This window comes from Elgaria multicarinata, chromosome 5 (assembly GCF_023053635.1).
Source record: "Elgaria multicarinata webbii isolate HBS135686 ecotype San Diego chromosome 5, rElgMul1.1.pri, whole genome shotgun sequence".
Lineage (NCBI taxonomy): Eukaryota > Metazoa > Chordata > Lepidosauria > Squamata > Anguidae > Elgaria > Elgaria multicarinata.
In genome coordinates, this window is record NC_086175.1 from 64,001,359 (window position 1) to 64,019,220 (window position 17,862).

Below are 17,862 nucleotides of genomic sequence, written 5' to 3' on the forward strand. Positions count from 1 at the left end.
AGGGGAAAAGGGGATAGAAAACTTTCCTTCCATTAACTTCCTTAAATTAATTTATCTTAAGATGCAAGCCAGTGAGTTGTTTGACTATGCAAGACTATGATTATGCAAGACTAAGACTAATGTTTACTCCTTCTGTTCTACATATCCAAGACCCAACATTTTATCTCTGTATTACATCCTTGTAAAAACATAAGAAGGGCCACTCTTGATCAGACCAAAGGTCTATTTAGTCTAGTTGCCTGTTTGTGCAGTGACTGGATGCCAGTGTGTTTTGTGGCCCAATTTAAAGTGCTGGTAATCACCCAAAATGGCTCAGGGCCAGGTTGTTTGAAAGACTGCCTGCACCTTTATGAATCTGCCCAAGCCTTAGGGTCAGCCACGGAGGTCCTGCTCTTGTGCCCACTTGTAAGTTAAATTAGGCTGGCAGGTACAAAGGACAGGGCCTTTTCTGTGGTGATCCCATCCTTATGAAATACCTTACTATGGGAGGTGCGCATGGTTCCCTCCTGGACATTAAGACAATAAATGTTCCAGTCCACTTTTAAATGAATGGATGCTTATCTTTATTTTATAAAGTGGAGCTCTTACTGTCAGTATCTTATGAAACACTTTATGCTATGGTTTTAGCTAATTGTATTCTAGATTTCATTGTTTTATTGTTTGGTCTTGTAAATATAAATATAAATATAAAATATAAATATAAATATAAAAATATTTGAAATTAATTAAATTAATTAATTTGCATGCACTGTCTCACAAGATTGGTTTTTGGATGATTCAGACTATCTCTGATAACTGCATCCCCCTCCCTATAAATGGAATGTGTCAACCATAAGCTTATGCCTCTTTTGAGCCTCTCTGTCATACTCTCAACATCAAGATTCTAGTCCAGATCTGAAAAATAATTTACATATGAGTAAGGGGCATCTTTTGACAGGAACATCTGCTGACACTTTCTCTGCAGGAGGTCTCCTCCAAAAGTCACTTTGCAAAGCAGATAGTTTTTTTGGGCGTGTGTGTGTGTGTGTGAGGGGGCATCTACAAAGAAATCCTCAAGGAAAGTTACACACAGAACTTGGTGGCATGCAAACTACTTGGAATCACAATGTCAAATCTTTACATTTCTCCATCTTTTTCATCCTAGCTATGAAAATTTAGTCGTTATGCTCATCAATGGATATCTCCAACATCAAGTGATGACTTACAAGTTTAAAACTGACATCATAAATAAACTACTACAAGCTGAAACTGCAGTCAAGTGGTGAAGCCAACTGAAAGGAAGTGCTTTTAAATTGGGGTTGTTCACACCATCTGTGAGTCACTAAGTAGAGCTATGAGTAGTGTTCCAACAGCAGAATTCAGCAATTTTTTTGCCCCCAAGGGCTGCATTCAGCAGTGGGTGATGGGTTCACCCCCTTACTGATGGTTGTAGCCAGAACACACAGTACCTTCCCTTCATTCACACAGATACATGTACCTCCCCACACATGCACAAGCATTAATGAGGATGGGGAGAGGAGGTTTGATTATTCCCTGTCTGTGCACCATCCTCCTGATCACAATCACATTACCCATAGCCTGTGCAGTATTCATAAGGGGAATGGCAAAGGTCATCTCCATGTACCAGGAACCCAATAAATATCATATTCCCCACAAACAGCCAAACAACTTCTGTAGGTAGCAGGTCATGGATTGCTTACACAAATCCTACAGAGTCTTCTGATTATGTTCCACAGAAGCTAATGTGTCAGCCATCTTTGACACCTTCTTTTTCCTCCTGCCTATGCCCTTTAGCTAGAATGACCCCCATCTCACTTCCACTACACTAAAGTTGGAACAATACAGAGAAAATTAGCATGGCCCCTGCACAAGAGTGATACATAAATATGTGAAGCATTCCATTTTTATGGGATAGGGCCGAGGCTCAGTGGTACAGCACATGCTTTAAATGCAGAAGATCCCTGGTTCGATTCCTGGTATTTCCAGGCAGGGCTGGAAAAATTCCTGCCTGAAACCATGGAGAGCTGTTGCCAGTCAGTGTTGACAATTTCAGGCGAGATGGATCATACTGACTCTGTATAAAACAGCTTCCTCTGCTCCCACCTCACTCTTCCTTACCCCTTTCCTGCTACAAACTTGTCATCCTGATCCTCGCCATTGTTTTCCCCATCAAATATGGGTGTGAATTAGTTACTTCTAGGGTGTGAATTAGTTACTTCTACTCTGTATCAATTATACACAAACATTAAGGTATTTATTATTTTATATTGACTTTCATAAGTAGTTTAAACAAAGAAATAAATACATTCTGGGAAGTAACTCTTCCTTTATATTAATAAAAACCATTGAGTTTACTCTACCTGAACTCATTAACTGAATAAAATAGTGTGCACTTTAGATATTCAGCGTAATGTGCATTACTGTTTTCCGCCACAGCTTCCTTTTAGTCATGATGCATTTTAATCCCCCCCCCCGCACAGGTAATATAGTATAATTAGACATCTATTGAAGGCTAGTTAAACAGGTGATTGTAAAAGGAAGATGTTAAATGTTATAGATAGGATATTGATCAGGTAACCCTTTCAAAAGTGCAATGGGATTTTGAAACCAGGAACATCTGCATTCACATACTCTCACCAGTACTTACGGACATTTCAGTAAGTTATTAAATCTGAGTGTGAAAAAGATCACATTTTTATGGCTTGTTCAGGCAATGCAATTTTACAGATAGAAGCCAAGGCTTAGCGATAATAGCTTCGTCAAGGGCAGTTATTGAACCTGTGGCAGATGTGGGCCTTGCACTTTGGTCTCCCATGTTGCAAGGGATTATACAGGATCTTATTTATTGTAAAGCATACTCCAAAAACAAGCTTTGAGCTGGCAAACTCCCTGTGTGCATTATGAACCCACGCAACTGATTACTTACATTATTTTTCTGCAGGACTTGTAGTGCTTTATTGACGTTGTTCAAGGCATGAACTCTTGTGGAGCCCTTTTCTTTCCCCTATAAATATACATAGTAGTTACCAATGATGAAAAGCAAGAAAATACTCTGCATTAAGATTAAAAACATCTCTCTTTATGACAGAGAACTGTCTTTGTAACAGCACACCAGAGTCTAAAGTACTAAACAATGTCAATCCTTACTTCAGCAATATATTTCTCTATGGCATTTTTCAGGGGCCATATTCTGTGAGGGCAACAATGAGGCAAATTCAGGTTGGTTTTATTATGACTGATTTCCTCTCGGATCAATTTAGGAATGTTACCATGGCATCAGGCATGTATGATATTCTGAAAGTAAATCTTCCCTGGCATTTGAGTCCTACCAACAGTTTTATCTGCTGAATGTGAGGAATTTTCTTGTATGAAAAAGTTTCATTGTAAAAAAAAAAAGAAAAAAGGAAAAGACAAGAAAAGAGAAAAATAGTAGAGGGTGGTGGAAATTACAAGAAGTCCCAGATTAACACTTCCAAAGCAAAATCAGTTACGTGGATTTAATGGTGCTTTTAATAATGTATTAGTTTTAAATGTTTTAATTAGTTATATGTATTTTATGGTGTTTTCATTTGTGTTGTACCCCACTTCAATCCAGAGGGAGAGGCGGGTTGTTGTTGTTGTTGTTGTTGTTGTTGTTGTTGTTGTTATTATTATTATTATTATTATTATTATTATTATTATTATTGTGATGTTTGTGTTTAAATATTAGACATGGTACCATGGAGGAATAATATAGTTCTACAATTTTATTAAGAAATCTAGTTTTGAATTGTAGAAGTAAAGTGCAATCCTATGCATGTTTAGACCGAAAAGAAGTCCTACAACTAGGGATGGACATACTCACCCGTATCTGGATCTGTTGTGTACCCGCCAAGCTGCTGACCCCACCTGCACCACTTGTGGCACTGCATGAGCTTCCTCGTGGCCTGGCAAGTGTGCACAGAAGCTGCAAGGCCTCCTGTCCTCATCCACAGCCTCCATTATGCACAACAATGGTGGCTCCAGAAAGAGCGTATTTCCCAAGTTGCATAAATGGCAGCCCCAAAGGCCCCTTTCACACAAGATTAAAGGCATGAACCAAGTACAAGGGAAGCTCTGGATGAGGACGGACAGCTGCTGGGTGCTCGCCAAACTGCGTCACACTCAAAGAGCAGGCCAACCAATGCACCATGGCTCGGTGAACATGCTATGTCTCAGCGAACTGGGTTTGAGGGGGAGGGCACAGGGCAGTCTGCTGGACACCTGCATCATCCCTACCTACAACTCCCAGCATTCCCAAGCATTGTTGTATAAATATGCATAGGACTGTGCCCTTCTACTCTTTCACTCTTACACTGTTTCAACTTTGATCTGAAATAGAGAAAACTGCCCTGCTTTCTTTTAATGAATGTATACAAACATTCCCACCATTCTAGTAAACCTACAAAGCTGACCTTCAAAAGTTCATGACAATTGTTTTTTGAATTCTAGAAGTATTTTTGAACAGGAAAAGGAAACCTCTAAGAATTTTCTACTTGAGGCATACAAGCAATACAGGGACAAATGTTTTTAAAAAACAGGATGAAGAAACTAAATACTATTGAAAGTTATGGACAAACTGGTAAAATAATAGTTAACCATGATGGGAACTATTGCTGGGTTTCTTTGTGGGAATGTATTTAGATGCACTAGTTGAGTTCATTAAGGGGAAGACAAATGATTTGGAGTCAGTCAGAAATTTGAATTTGAAGTAGTGAGCCTTCAAAAATTCTCATTAAATTTCTTCCCAGATCTTCAAATTCTAAATAATCTGGTTTTGTTTCTCAAGTGCAACTGATACATTTGGAAATGTGCTGTATTTTATTATGAATTTTGCACAGACTACTTTACATGCACAGTTTTCTGTAGCTTTCAGTTCATTCATGTCTTCCACTTCCTGAATTACCCAATGGGCATGTTCTTATTGATAAAACATTGCAAACCAAAACATCTTGATGGGATCTAGGTTCCATCAAGTTCCTTATTCTCAGATGTTTTATTGATGCACATGAACCCTTTTGTACAATCGATGGGATGGGGGAAATCCACTCATCTCTTCTTCCATCCAGGTCTTAAGGTTAGCAAGGTTTGTCTACGTAATGCCTATGGCACTATCTTTCCGGCGCCAGGTTAAGACTTTCCTCTTTGCCGAGGCATATGGCGGCACATCCTAATTACCCACATGTTTAGTTTTTAATCGGTTTTTAATGCTTTATGTGTGTATGTTCTGTGTTTTAGAGTTTTAAATTTTGTATACTTGTTTTTACCTCAATTTTAGAATTTCTGTAAACCACCCAGAGAGCCCTGGCTATGGGAGCGGTATATAAGTGTAATAAATAAATAAATAAAATAAATGCTGGGGAAGAGAAAGGGGCATGTTTAAAAACAAAATCTGGCAGTCTCACCAACTCCAAAATTCACCAGTTGTTATAGGACACAATGCAGAGGCTATAATTTTGTTAAAGGAATTTAGGAAGACTATCTTCATAACATGTCAACGTTATTACTGTATGCATGTTCTTATAATCATTGCAAATTCAAGGTGCTTCACAAAATAGGCTTTTACCAGTCAGATCCACAAATAACAATTCTATAAAGTGGTTTCTGCACTTTCAAAGTCAAATAAGCTAGCCATTGTGGGAATGTAAAATTGCTGGGATATCTTCAAGAAAAAAACACGCATATACGTACAAGTTTTTGGCCTGTAAAACCTTCCAGGAGCTCCAAAAGCCTTCGTCCATCTCGAAAATCATTGAAGAGATCTTCTATAGGATGTGTACCAAACTAGAATAAAATAAAGGGAAGTTCATTAAAACAGGGAATTGTAGAATACATGCTAATGTTCTTATGACATTGTCCCTGTTCTTTGGATGAAAAGCAAGAAAAGAAAAGAAAAGTCTTTTACCTACTTTCCAATGTATTCATTCTTTTTGGGCAGAACACTTGATTTTGTTGCTAAGATTTGTGTAAAATCAACCAAGCATTGATGCAGCAGAATAATTTTATTTGAATGGGGAGAGGTAGGGTGAAAAAACAGATAATAACTCTTGCTCTGTATTCTACAAAATAGGTGGTGAATGATGCCATTTATTTCATGTTATTTTATTTAGTTATGTTTATGCTCCACATTTTTCCAAAGATATTAGAGTTGTTCACAGATGGCTCCTAGATAATCTCCCATCCACCTCAGAGTCAAATATCCTTCACTTCAGATGTTGTACTATACTATGTACCTTCCGGCCATTTTCTGGCCCAGAAAATAAAGTAAGGATGCATGGGAACTTTGTTTTAAGCTCACAAATCATGAGAACACGTGCTGTTTGCAAACCTGAATGTGAACATAAGCAAGAGAGTATGGAGAACATCCTCCAGAAATGTTCACATATTCTCAAACTTGCGTTTGCATTTCAAAAATGTGTATCCCCCCCCCCTCAAATGTGCACTTTTAGAAATGTATTTCTTTTAAGTACATACTTTCATGCTGTACTCTGGGGGGGGAGTGTGCGTTTCAGTGTTCAAAATGTGCACTTGCCCCATTCAATTGAAATTAAAACAGGACACAATTGAATGTGGGAAATGAGCCAACCAAAGTTTGAAGGTGGTGTTCAGACAATCTAGACAACTGTAAAGATCACTTATTCACCCATCGCTGGAATCAGATTTACCAAAGCTTTATTTTGAAAGCTTAGAGTTATACAGTTATACAATATAATGCATCCATAGCATTCTGTTGGCTAGCTCTGAATATATCCCAATCGTGGTTAGCACCAGGGTTGTGACCCACAAATGCCGTCTGTGGGTCCCTCTCCTATCAGTGGTCCTCTGTCCCAGTCCTGATGCCTGCCATGAGCCACCTTTATATTTATTGCAGCTTCCAGCTGCCATCTTGGATTTGCTTGCCAATGTCTTGTAAGTTGTCATGCCAATGCATTCTCAACAAAGAAATATAACCACTTTTACAAAACATAGCAGGTACACGACACAGCACAGGTTAAGCTCCAATACACTTCGCCATTGAAATTGCACTCTCCTGAAATAGTTCCCCCCCCCCCCCGAAACAAGAGTGATTTCTGGTGTTTTGATATTCCTTTAAGGGTGCAATCCTATGCATGTTTAGACAGAAAAAAAGCAAAAAAAGCCCTAAAACACCCAGCATTCCCCAGAATGCCATTTTTTTCCTACCTAAACATGCATAGGATTACGCCCTAAGGCATCCTATTTTTTTAAAAAAATAAAATATACAGTTAAAACTGATCCTAAACAAAACAACATTATATGGGAGGTTAACTTTAGAGGAGGAATAAAACACAGCATGGAAGCAAAGTTAGAAGGATATTTTAATTACAATTGTGTTACAAGTAACCCTTTTTAAAATAATGATTTTGAGGCGCTTGAAAGGCATCCTTCTATTAATCATCAACTAAATATTACGGAAGGTTTCCTATGCTGCCGCCACACATTCTAACCTGAAGAAGAGCTTGCTATTTGTCTGGTGGTGAGGTAATTAAGTTGCCTTTCAGAAACAGATTGAATGTCTTCAGTGGATCGACAATGCAATAAGTCTTTAGAACAAAGGATTTGGAGAGATGGCAAGAAATATGTAGCATTTCCAAGGTCATTGGAAAAGTGTATTAAGATGTGAGAAGCTTTTGCAAGAACAAACTAATATATTGAAATGCTATTTTGAATTCCAGACACATCCAATATGAACCTTATTTGCAATAGCCCTCAAGCAGATAGATACAATTATATTTTTTCATTATGCACTTTGCCATATAAATATTAAGTTAAATTTACCATTGAAAAATGTAAATAATATGGATGGTACTTTAAACTTGACTATAATTTCAATGATGTTTCGATGCTTCAGGCATCCTACACATGTAAGGAAGCATCTGAGATCTCTCTTCAACCTGCACCTCTTAGCTCCCGACCTACATTTGATAGTAATACAAAATTGCATGGTGATGGCAGGTAGGGACACATTTATGTTCGATGTCTGCTGGGAGGGCCTTCAAGGTCTGGCCAGCTCCATAGCCTAGATCTCAACGAAGTGAAATGTAAACCAAAATACTTGGGTTCAGAAGGTAGCTCTCAGTTACAAAATATGACATCATAGTACAATAATTTGTAGGAGTGTACACTCTGCCCTGGAATTATTTGGTAACCGCAAACATCCGTGGAGCATTTGATCTTCCAGTGCAGAGACATGCCCAATCGGAGCAAGAAGCAAGAGAAGAAGCAAGTAGAAGGTAAGACTAAGGGGTGTGTGTGTGTGTGTGTGAGAGAGAGAGAGAGAGAGAGAGTATGGGTGAATAGGGTGCCTGGTTGTTTGAGTTAATGGATGCTGTGTGCGCATGTTTTGGAGTGGGTGATCCTGAGTGTGTATGTGTGTGGGCTGGCAGTGTGAGTGTATTGATGTGATGATGTCTGAATGGGATGCCTGGTTGTTTGACTATGAATGGATGCATGTGCATGTTTGCAGTGTGTGTGTCGGGGTGTGTGTGTAGTTTTCTGTGTGAGAGTTGGGAGGGATGATTTGGAGGTGATATTCCTATTTTGATCCATAGACATTCCTCTCCAATTTGTTTGATATAATTGGCATGATGTATATTTTATTTCAGTATTTTGTATAAACAATACTGAAACAGAGTGAGATAGACACAGGCAGATTAAGATTTCGTAGGCAGGTAAAAGAAGACTGGAATGAAGGAAGAAATAGACATGTGAAACACATTTACAAGGAAGCTCAAAGATATCAAATAAAAGTATTTGAAATAAGTTTTGCACTCCTGGCACAAAGCCCTTGATTTAAAGAGAACACAGAGTATTCGGTATCTTACCACATAAGGTAAACACTGCTGTAATGCAATCTCTTTTCTACTGAATAAAGGTCAAATCACAGACACTTTTGTTGCCTTTCACTGCTGTGGCTGGTGGCTGCGATTACTAATCTTTACATGATACAAGGAAAGCTGGGGAAAAATCTAGCAAAAGGCTTTAAAAAGAAGGGAAAAGCAGCTGAAAAGATGCAACAAACAACACAGATAAGTCATCTGATAAAGATGGAATTAAACCTTCAGCTTTTCTGTAGACTGAAGAAAGTGTAAACTATATCTAGAGAACTCTTAACAAAACTGTTATACCTTGCAAGGGAATGTGCAAATCATCTTACCCAACAATAAATAAGACTTTCTCTAGACATTCTAGGGTCAGGCCAACCCATACATTTTTGAAGAAAGACACAACTTGTCATTGTGAAAATATTTGTATTTAAAGCTATCCCTAAAGATACGATGTTAGAAACCTCTAGGATTCAACTCTGAACCCTGTGGACCAGATATTAGCTTCCTTGGAGCCACTGGGGCTGAAGAGAATTACAGACAATACCAGTAGGGGGTTCAAACCCCAGCTGCTGGCCTGGGAAGACAGGTGACAGCAGAAGAACGAGGTAGTGATACTAGCTAATATACAGCTGCCCTCAATTTGACCAAGCTGTTATCTCTTTGCACCACCAGGATAAGAGGCTTCAGCATGACTTTGGCCTTGACTTTCATCTCTAGCCTTCTGATGCCTCCTTGCCACCAGTTTCCACCTCAAGATATGTGTCTGCCCTCAGGCCTGATTACCTGACTCAGAGGATCATTTCTTTATTAGATACTGTGAATGAAAAAAGAGGCTTTGTAGACTGCAATGTTCTCTAAGGTGTGTTAACTATTTCCTAGGCCAAAAGAGAAATCATTACTGCCTTCAACAGTCAACTGCCAAAAATTAAAAAAAAATGCTGTGGTATCCAATAAAACTACTTATGTGACATGTATCCCCACTTAACCTACCAGCATCCTGTGCTGTGGAAGGAAACTACACAACCTACATTGAAGCTGTGATGGGTGCCAGCCCCCCAAAATAGTGTTTACTAGGGGAAAACACAGTGGGCAACTTAACAGGATTCAAAAACAAAAACAAAAGCAAAGAGAGAGGAAGTGAAGAAGTAAGAGAAACAACTTACATTAGCACAGCATTTTATTATGAGTTTACAATAAAAAAATAATGTGAAGGGATGGCTCCCAATAAACGAGCTTTCCACAGGCTGGCATTCAGAGGAAAAGCTGACTCTCAACCATCTTTCTTCTCATGCTTTGTCATTGGGAACATCTCTACGTCACTGTGTAGCAATGGGAACAGTGGCATTCTAGAAGAGACTGCTTTTAACTAGGAGGCCACAGCTGAGTCCAGTGGCTTGCCCTTGGTTACAATTAAAAAAGAAGGAAAGATGTAAACAACTCAGCTACCTCATCAAAAATTAAGCCCCCCACCTAAGAGTTCTCTCCCAACTCCCAAATGTTGCTCACATCACCTGACCTTCAGGAAGGATTCCCACCATGAAGTGGTTAATAAATGAATGTTCGTATCAGCTCTACATTTTATTAACCCTCTCTGTAGTATCAGTCTCTCTTTCAAGTCATCCACTTTCCCTCTATTAATCTCCTCAGCTCTCACGTACAGTCTTATAAGAAGAGCCATCTGGATCAGAACAAAGGATTACCTAGTCCAACATTCTGTTTCCACAATGGCCAACCAGATGCTTGTGGGAAGCTCACCCTCCTGCTTGTGTACTATGGCAACTCCTATTGGTGCTGTGCTCCAGGCATATTACAAAGGGCGACATTTCACAGAGCTCAATACGCAAAAGCATATTTCAGTTTTGCAGTGACACTAGTAGAAAGGATTTTTAAATAAATGAATGAATGGATAAAATTCCATGCCTTGCCTCACTCGAACGCTACAGATCTGGAATTTTATTTCCCTTCCTTTTTAATGGAAGGGGACTTTTGCCCCTACCTCTATTAAAGTCAGTGGAGAAAGATCATTCCATTGATTATAACAAAAGTGGGGAACAGGGTCCCCCTGCCAAAGAATGGCTGGAGGGAGAAAGTCCAGCCACTGTCAAAGACCCTGGAACCCCAAGGGTCCATGGTGGGGGTGGGGGGTGGGCTTCCCCCTGCTCAAGCTCCCCCATCTCTCTCTTTGGCAGAGAACCCTTTCCCCACCTCTGTTAAAGTCAATGGAGCAAAGAGGAAGTGAAATGGGAATCACTTAGAAAAGGGTTCCGGACCCTTTGCACAGGCAATGAAAAGGCCCTCTCCCTGGTTCCAACTAAACACTTCCCTAGTTCAAGATAAACTGGTCCAGAAGGCTAGCTGAAGGAGGTCCAGAAGAACCTACAGGGATGCACGCCACCTGTCCAATTATCAACATAGATCATCAAATAAACAAACCACAGCTCATATCCAATTTAACAGGACAAGCAGGTGCCAAAGTGTATCTACTATTGCTCTAACTGCAGCACCTAAATTGGAATGGATATGAGTGACTTCCTCTAGAGTGTCTTGTATATTAGTCACAGCAGGCTACTGAGCAATTCTTCCCTCCACTTTATGAGCTAACATTTAAAAGACCTCTAGAAATTTGGAATGCCTCTCTTGTTGGCTCTAAGCAAATGCAATGGTAGTGGAAAAGTAAGATTTCTTTGCCACCTTCACTACCACAGAGTAGGCTCTAATATGAGCTCTAGACTGTGTTCAATAGCATTAATCAAGTCTTCTGCCACCATCACTCTAGTCATCTTTCTTGCCATTTCATTGCTGTCAGATTCTCAGACACCAAGAAGTGAGCTCAGCTCCATGACTGGAGAGAGGACATTCAGGTGCAGTCATGTCAGCCATCCAGGCCATGTCCACATTCAGCCACCCAGGCCATGTCCACATTCAAAAGTTCAATCATCAGGATTGCCATCACCAAAAGACATCAGAAAACCACCAGGACCCACCAAGTCTCCTGGAATAGCCAAAAATTTTAACCCAAACACCCAAGGCTACATCCTTCCAGGTCCAAAGACTCCACAAAAACCCTTTCAACATTCTTGCTTCTGGGAGAGAGAATGAACTAAGAGCACTGAGCACTTAAACAGTCCTACAGTATATTACTTCAACACCCCTGACCTCAAGCACTAAGTCTGGAGAGCCCTGCTAAAACCATCCACTGTTATTAGAAGCTAGAATGGTCAGGAACAAAATTACATTCCACTCTTTCCCTACCCTGGCATTTTCCTTATATGGAAAAGTTGGGGAGAAATTATAAATATTTGCAGACATAATGTCCAGGTCTTTAAGTTCCTCTGAATATGAATTGCTAACAAAGCTTGAGAAGGTTCAGATTTGGATTTGGTCAGCTTTGGATGAGTCCTGCTTCTATTCAGACATCTCCTGAATCAACATGATTCAGTTCAGGATTCAGCCAAATTTAAAGCAAACCTCTAACTAAAACTTGAATGCTGGGAGTTTACCTACAGTAAAAAGAAGGAGGTCTGCATTTAGAAAGTTTTATATATTTTCAGCTAATCAGGTAGACACTTCATTATGGGTTCATTGAAACTGATGCCTAGAATTTATGGAAGAAGAGGGATATTACATTCTGTTGAGCTCAGCATGGCTTTTAATTCAGTTTTAATAAAAGTGGGATTGCAAATATGTCTTAGGTATTTGCTAGAGCTATGTTACATTTATTACTTTTAACATTTGTCCACCCCGCTTGTCAAATCAAGTGATTTTTCAAATTCAAAATGTATTTAATAGTACATACTAGAAAGGAAAAGTTGTAGGACTAATACATATTTCAGAATACTTTTTTTAACAGAAAGCTAGATTGTGGTACAAATAATTTTTTAAAAACTGTTTTAATTGACAAAATTGACAGAGACAAATCACCACACTCACACCCAGGAAAGCACTTTCCTTTAAAAACATTTGCAACACAGAAGCTATTTGGTACGTATTCTAGGAGTGATATGTGGCTTTATTTATAAGCTGTTTTGAATGTGATAACTCTGTGTATTAATATTCACTGATCAAAAATAATACAGTAAGTCCTCTCCATTCCACCACTTTTCCACCAATCAGATAGATCTGATGCTAACAAAACCACTGGGTTTGTATCAATACAGCTTTTTCAAAAGAACCACATTACTAACATGTTAGGAGTGTAATATTGGGTAGCGTCTTAATTTCAACTACACTATTATTGAGAAAGTTCATTTTTCAGTAAAACAACATAGTTGGAAAGACATTATTAGGGTCAACACTCCACAATGTATTCAACATCTACACGAATGGAGTAAAGTTTCTAGTTACCCTGCAGTTTTTCTTCAACATCATACATATAACACAATTACAACAATTACAACAGTGTGTAACCATGAATGGTGTATTACCTGTAACAACAAATTTCAAAGAACTTATAGGCATAGCACATGCTACTCAAGCAGTCTGCATGACTTGAGAAAGTAGCTACATGAAGCACATCATAACTACAATTTCTGACACCCACACAAATGTCCACTTTATTTGAAAACACACCATTGCCAACATTCTATCACACGTTTGGAATTGTACATGGAGGAGACCTTCTGGCCAAAAGTGTTTATCTACGTTACTTTTAGTGTTATTGTAATAAAAAGTGATATCAGTCTTATATTTGTTGTCTGAGAGTGCATCTCTCATGCATTGAAGAAAGGTGAACCACTGTCTTTCCATTCTAACAAACGCCCAACTTTTTAAAGAACAACTCACCTCTGGATTTGTGGGCAAGGAATGCAGGGGGGATTTCTGAGCAGAGTCAGGCTTTCTTAGCTAATTTTCCAACTAGTGCCAGAGTGCTGAAAAAGTTATCAGTTGTTGTAGTTTGGCTGAAACCCTGTAGATTTGTTGTTACTCACTGTCTGGCTTTAATTTTGAGATATTTTTAAAAATCCAAATTTAAAAATCCAAATTTTTAAATTTGGATATGGGTGGCGGAGGTGTGGGACGAAATGAGGTCAGCGCAGTTTCCGTCGAGGTCAGCACTGGTCAGGAAGAAGGCGTGCTAAGGGGAGTGGCCAGCGGTTTTGGCCAAACCTTATCCTTCATTTGCGCCCTGTGTGCAGCTGTGGCAGTGGCGCGGCTTTTTTTTTTTTTTTTTTTAACTAAACGGGTCTGCTTTGTGCACGAACGGACGACCGAAAACCTGTCTGGTGAGTTGTTTGGGGGGGGTGTTGTGGATGTGTGGGATATGTGGAGCTTGTTACCTCTGTGTGGGTAACTTTTTGGGAAGGCGGGCATCCAACTGTAATGGGAAGTTGGTGGCCTGTCGCGGTGGGCAGCCACAGGTACTGTAGGTACCGTGGTTTAGGCTGCATGGATGATGTAAAGGCGAGTGGGGAATGACGGGCACGGTAGAGGCAGACAGGGCTGTGTGCCTATTAGTGTGGGTACGCGGCAGCTGGGTATAAGGGGGCAACAGGCAAGGGTGGGCGGCCATCTTCAAGCAGCCACGCAGCAGCAGGCGGAAGGTCAGGGAACCATCAGACCAAGGGGTTGATGCCCTGGGGCCCCTTTGCACTGTGTCAATACACTCCCCTATCCTTCTGACTGCATTTGCTGGGGGGGGGGCGTGGAGTGATGGTGGCAGGCTGCTGACGCCAGTTTCACACCTCCGCTGGTGCTTGGCCCGTGTGTAGGTATCAGGAATGGCTCTGCAGGGGAGGAGGGTCACTTGGCGGCACCAGGAAATTCTAGGTCTGTTGGACATCTGGGAAGAACAGAGGATACAAGAGCAGCTGAGGGCTAGCCACCACAACTTTAATGTGTTCCAACAAGTGGCACAGGAGATGGGCAAGAGAGGCCATAAACAAACCACAGAAGAGTGTCGCACTAAAACCATGGGCATGCAGACAGAGTACCGGCATGTGAGGAACCATAATGTGGGTTGGCTCTGTGGCATGCGGGGGAAGGGCGCAGGGCCGGTCATCGCCGGAAAAACTCAGAGGCCAGATGGGAGATGTAGGCGCAGAGTGCACATGCAGACGACTGTCCTCGGATCACAATACATCTGTCATCACCCCCAAAAGCAAATGACAGCATCTCTGCCTTGTCAATGTTGCTGCTCAACAATGCCACTCTTTCCCATCCTCCTGCCGCCACTGGCCACGCCCCGTGGGTTATCCCCCAATGCCAACTGGCTCCCCTGTGCCCAGCCCAGGGGGGTGGGGAATGCAACAAAAGCAACAGTGGCACTTCAGCCACCGCCGCCGCCAACCACCGCGGATTGCGCTGTTTCGCACTTGCGCAAATCGTGCCACAGACGGAAAAAAAACTGAAAATCAGGCCGGTGTGGCTGTGCATCCCGTGCTCGACCCGACAGCAGCACAACCAGAGCAAACTCCCGCAACCACCCCACTCCAATACCGGGATAACCCACACAACTTGTGGACCATGAGGCATCACACCTATACAGGAAAACCCGCTTTCACCCCTCCTCAACCACGGAACACCCAGTAGGTCTAGCAAAGCCCTAAGTATCATGCTTTCAGATCACAACACAGCAAGACTTTTATGCCATACTTTGCAGGTTTGGATGGCATATACTGAATGGCACTAATTGTTCATAAGTTATAACATTCTCATACGGCTTGAAGCATTTTTGGAGAGTCTTGCAACTGGAGTCAAAATGACCCCTAATCAGTATTAGTAAGTATTGCTCAACTCGAACTCTGGAAATAGTTATGCTAAAAGTAATTAAAATCTGTTTCTAGTGATATTAGTATATTATGGAAATACACAAAGTACAGTTGTTGTTTTCACCTACGTATTTGCCTTCATGTAATAAGAGTTCAAATTCATTCTGTTTGTTTCCCATGCTCTGGGCATTAGTATATAGACATCGAAGACCATGTGTTTTATAGTTTGGCTTTGTTCCTACATTGTTGCGGACACTATTTGGGGGCACTATTGGAGCTGTTCTCTGTACTGTGGTGCCTTGGCCTTCATCCATTGTTGCCTCGAGGTTTACGTCTCCCGCCCCCGTGAGATTCAGTATAAAGCCCTCCTGATCAAGTTCTTCATGCTGTGGCCGAACACATTCTTTCCAGCCCTTGTGAGGTGCAACCCATCCCTTGCCAGCAGTCCATGTTCCAAGTAGCGTAGCCCGTGGTCCCAGAATCCAAAACTTTCCTAAGTGGAATTCATTTTCTTGCCATGAAATTACAGCATAGCCAGTCATATAGCCTGTTACTATTCAATTAAGCATCTGAAGTTAAAAGGTGAAATTGCTTTTGTATAATTAAGAAAATTATTCAATCAAATGCATTCATTTTAATTATACAATCTATCTTAATAACATATCTAACACCATTGTACCAGAGGAAAATACTATTATAAATGATCTCTTCCTGTTTCAGTGTGTTCCATTTTTAATAAGAGAGAAATTAGTTTAAAAGCAGGCAACTTCTAAAACATGATATTGTTTCGAGTTTGGCTTTCATGATTACTGTGAATAGGTCTCATAAACTAATGGGTAGTCAGGAACTATTTGGGAGCTTGATGCAGTATGACTAGTTGTGCTGAAATCTGCCCTACAATTTCTTGACAGTCCTCCCCCATGTCTTGCAAAATGGGCTTCTGTTTTTCTGTCGAATTCTCAGGACACTTTAGAATTTCTTTTGAATTTCTCTTTGTCGTATTTTGAGCTTACCGTATCATGTGAGGTGGCCCAGTATCCTAACACAATTATGCATGAGATGGTTAATTCTATCTTCAGGCTTATATTTATGTTGGTAGATTTGTTAAAGACGAAATCATTTGTTCTGAATTCCTGGTTGGGATGGACAATTCAGTCAGTTTGGCTTTCCCCCACATTTTTTTTTTAAAAATCTCAAGTTTAAAATGTAGACTTCAAAGAGCTAGGGCTCTTTCAACATGGAGCTTATGTAGTGCCATCAAGATTTGTTACTCACTGAAGTTTGTGGCTGTTTTCATGAAGCCATAATCCTCTGGTGCCTCTCCCACCTTTTTTAAGCTTTATTCCGCCATGATTTAACTCACCAAAAATGCAGTAATAAATGGGATAATAGAATATTGTTCTCACCTATCCCTAGTTCTTTCTGGCAGCCAAATCCTTAGTGCTTACAAAAGGCTTTTGTCAACTACTCACCCAGTACAAAGCATCGTATTCCTATGTTGTAAATTGTTCTACACTGAGTTGTTCTTATGAAAGTTCTCTGCAAGAGACATTAAAAAAATGGAATACACCATAGGCGTTTCAGATCAGTTTTGTGTGTGTATGAAAAGCAAAACACACTGCTTGGAAACTGGCAGGGATCCAGGACCTATAAGCGCACTCGTGCACATTTAAAACTTTGTTCCTTTGAACATCAGACTTCCATGCCATGTCTCAAACTGCTTTGGAAACTCCTTTCAGGATCAGATTCACAGTACAATCCTAAACATATCTAGTCAAAAGTGAGTCCCACTGAGTTCAATCAGGCGTACTTCTAGGACTGCAGACATGACGGCTATTTGCCACAGCTGTTTCCCATACAGAAAAGAGAGGGAGACTGATGACTGAGAAAAACACACATCCAAATTCCCCATGGAAATAGTTGCAATGTTCTTGGAATGCTAGCCACAAAGATTGACTTGACTTTTATCCTTAAAAGTACAGTGAAGCTTAACACTGTAATCCTTTGCATTTTTACTCAGAAGTAAGTTGCACTGACTTCAATGGAACTTACTCTCTTGCAAGTGTGTTTAGGACTGCAGCCTAAGCACCCTAGGCATGTCACCCTGACGATCTCAGAGGACCAAAGAAGAGTTAGTTGATCCACAACTTAAATTCTAGAGACTTGAACAACTCACTGGAGTGAGAGTTGTCCTACCAAGCACAGGAGGGTCCTTTTTTGTGCACAGAGGGCTTTTGAATGGGTGAGGACGTGATCGCGGGTGATTACCTTCCCCCACTGGCAGTCCTCCG

The 17,862-nt window shown here is 40.5% G+C and overlaps 1 protein-coding gene and 1 non-coding gene across 5 annotated transcripts in view; one reads left to right on the top strand and one right to left on the bottom strand.

The window, feature by feature from the left end:
• DMD (dystrophin) overlaps positions 1 to 17,862 on the bottom strand; it is a 1,279,927-nt gene that overhangs the window by 879,376 nt on the left and 382,689 nt on the right. For all 4 annotated transcript variants that reach the window (XM_063126497.1, XM_063126496.1, XM_063126495.1 and 1 more), the window contains exons 3-4: positions 5,710 to 5,802; positions 2,927 to 3,004 (exon numbers count right to left, since the gene is read on the bottom strand). In XM_063126497.1, the coding sequence (XP_062982567.1) occupies positions 2,927 to 3,004; positions 5,710 to 5,802 (171 nt within the window). The remainder of the gene's footprint in view (positions 1 to 2,926; positions 3,005 to 5,709; positions 5,803 to 17,862) is intronic.
• On the top strand, positions 1,801 to 1,908 carry LOC134399841 (U6 spliceosomal RNA). The gene has a single exon (XR_010025537.1). It is a non-coding gene; the product is annotated as a U6 spliceosomal RNA (small nuclear RNA).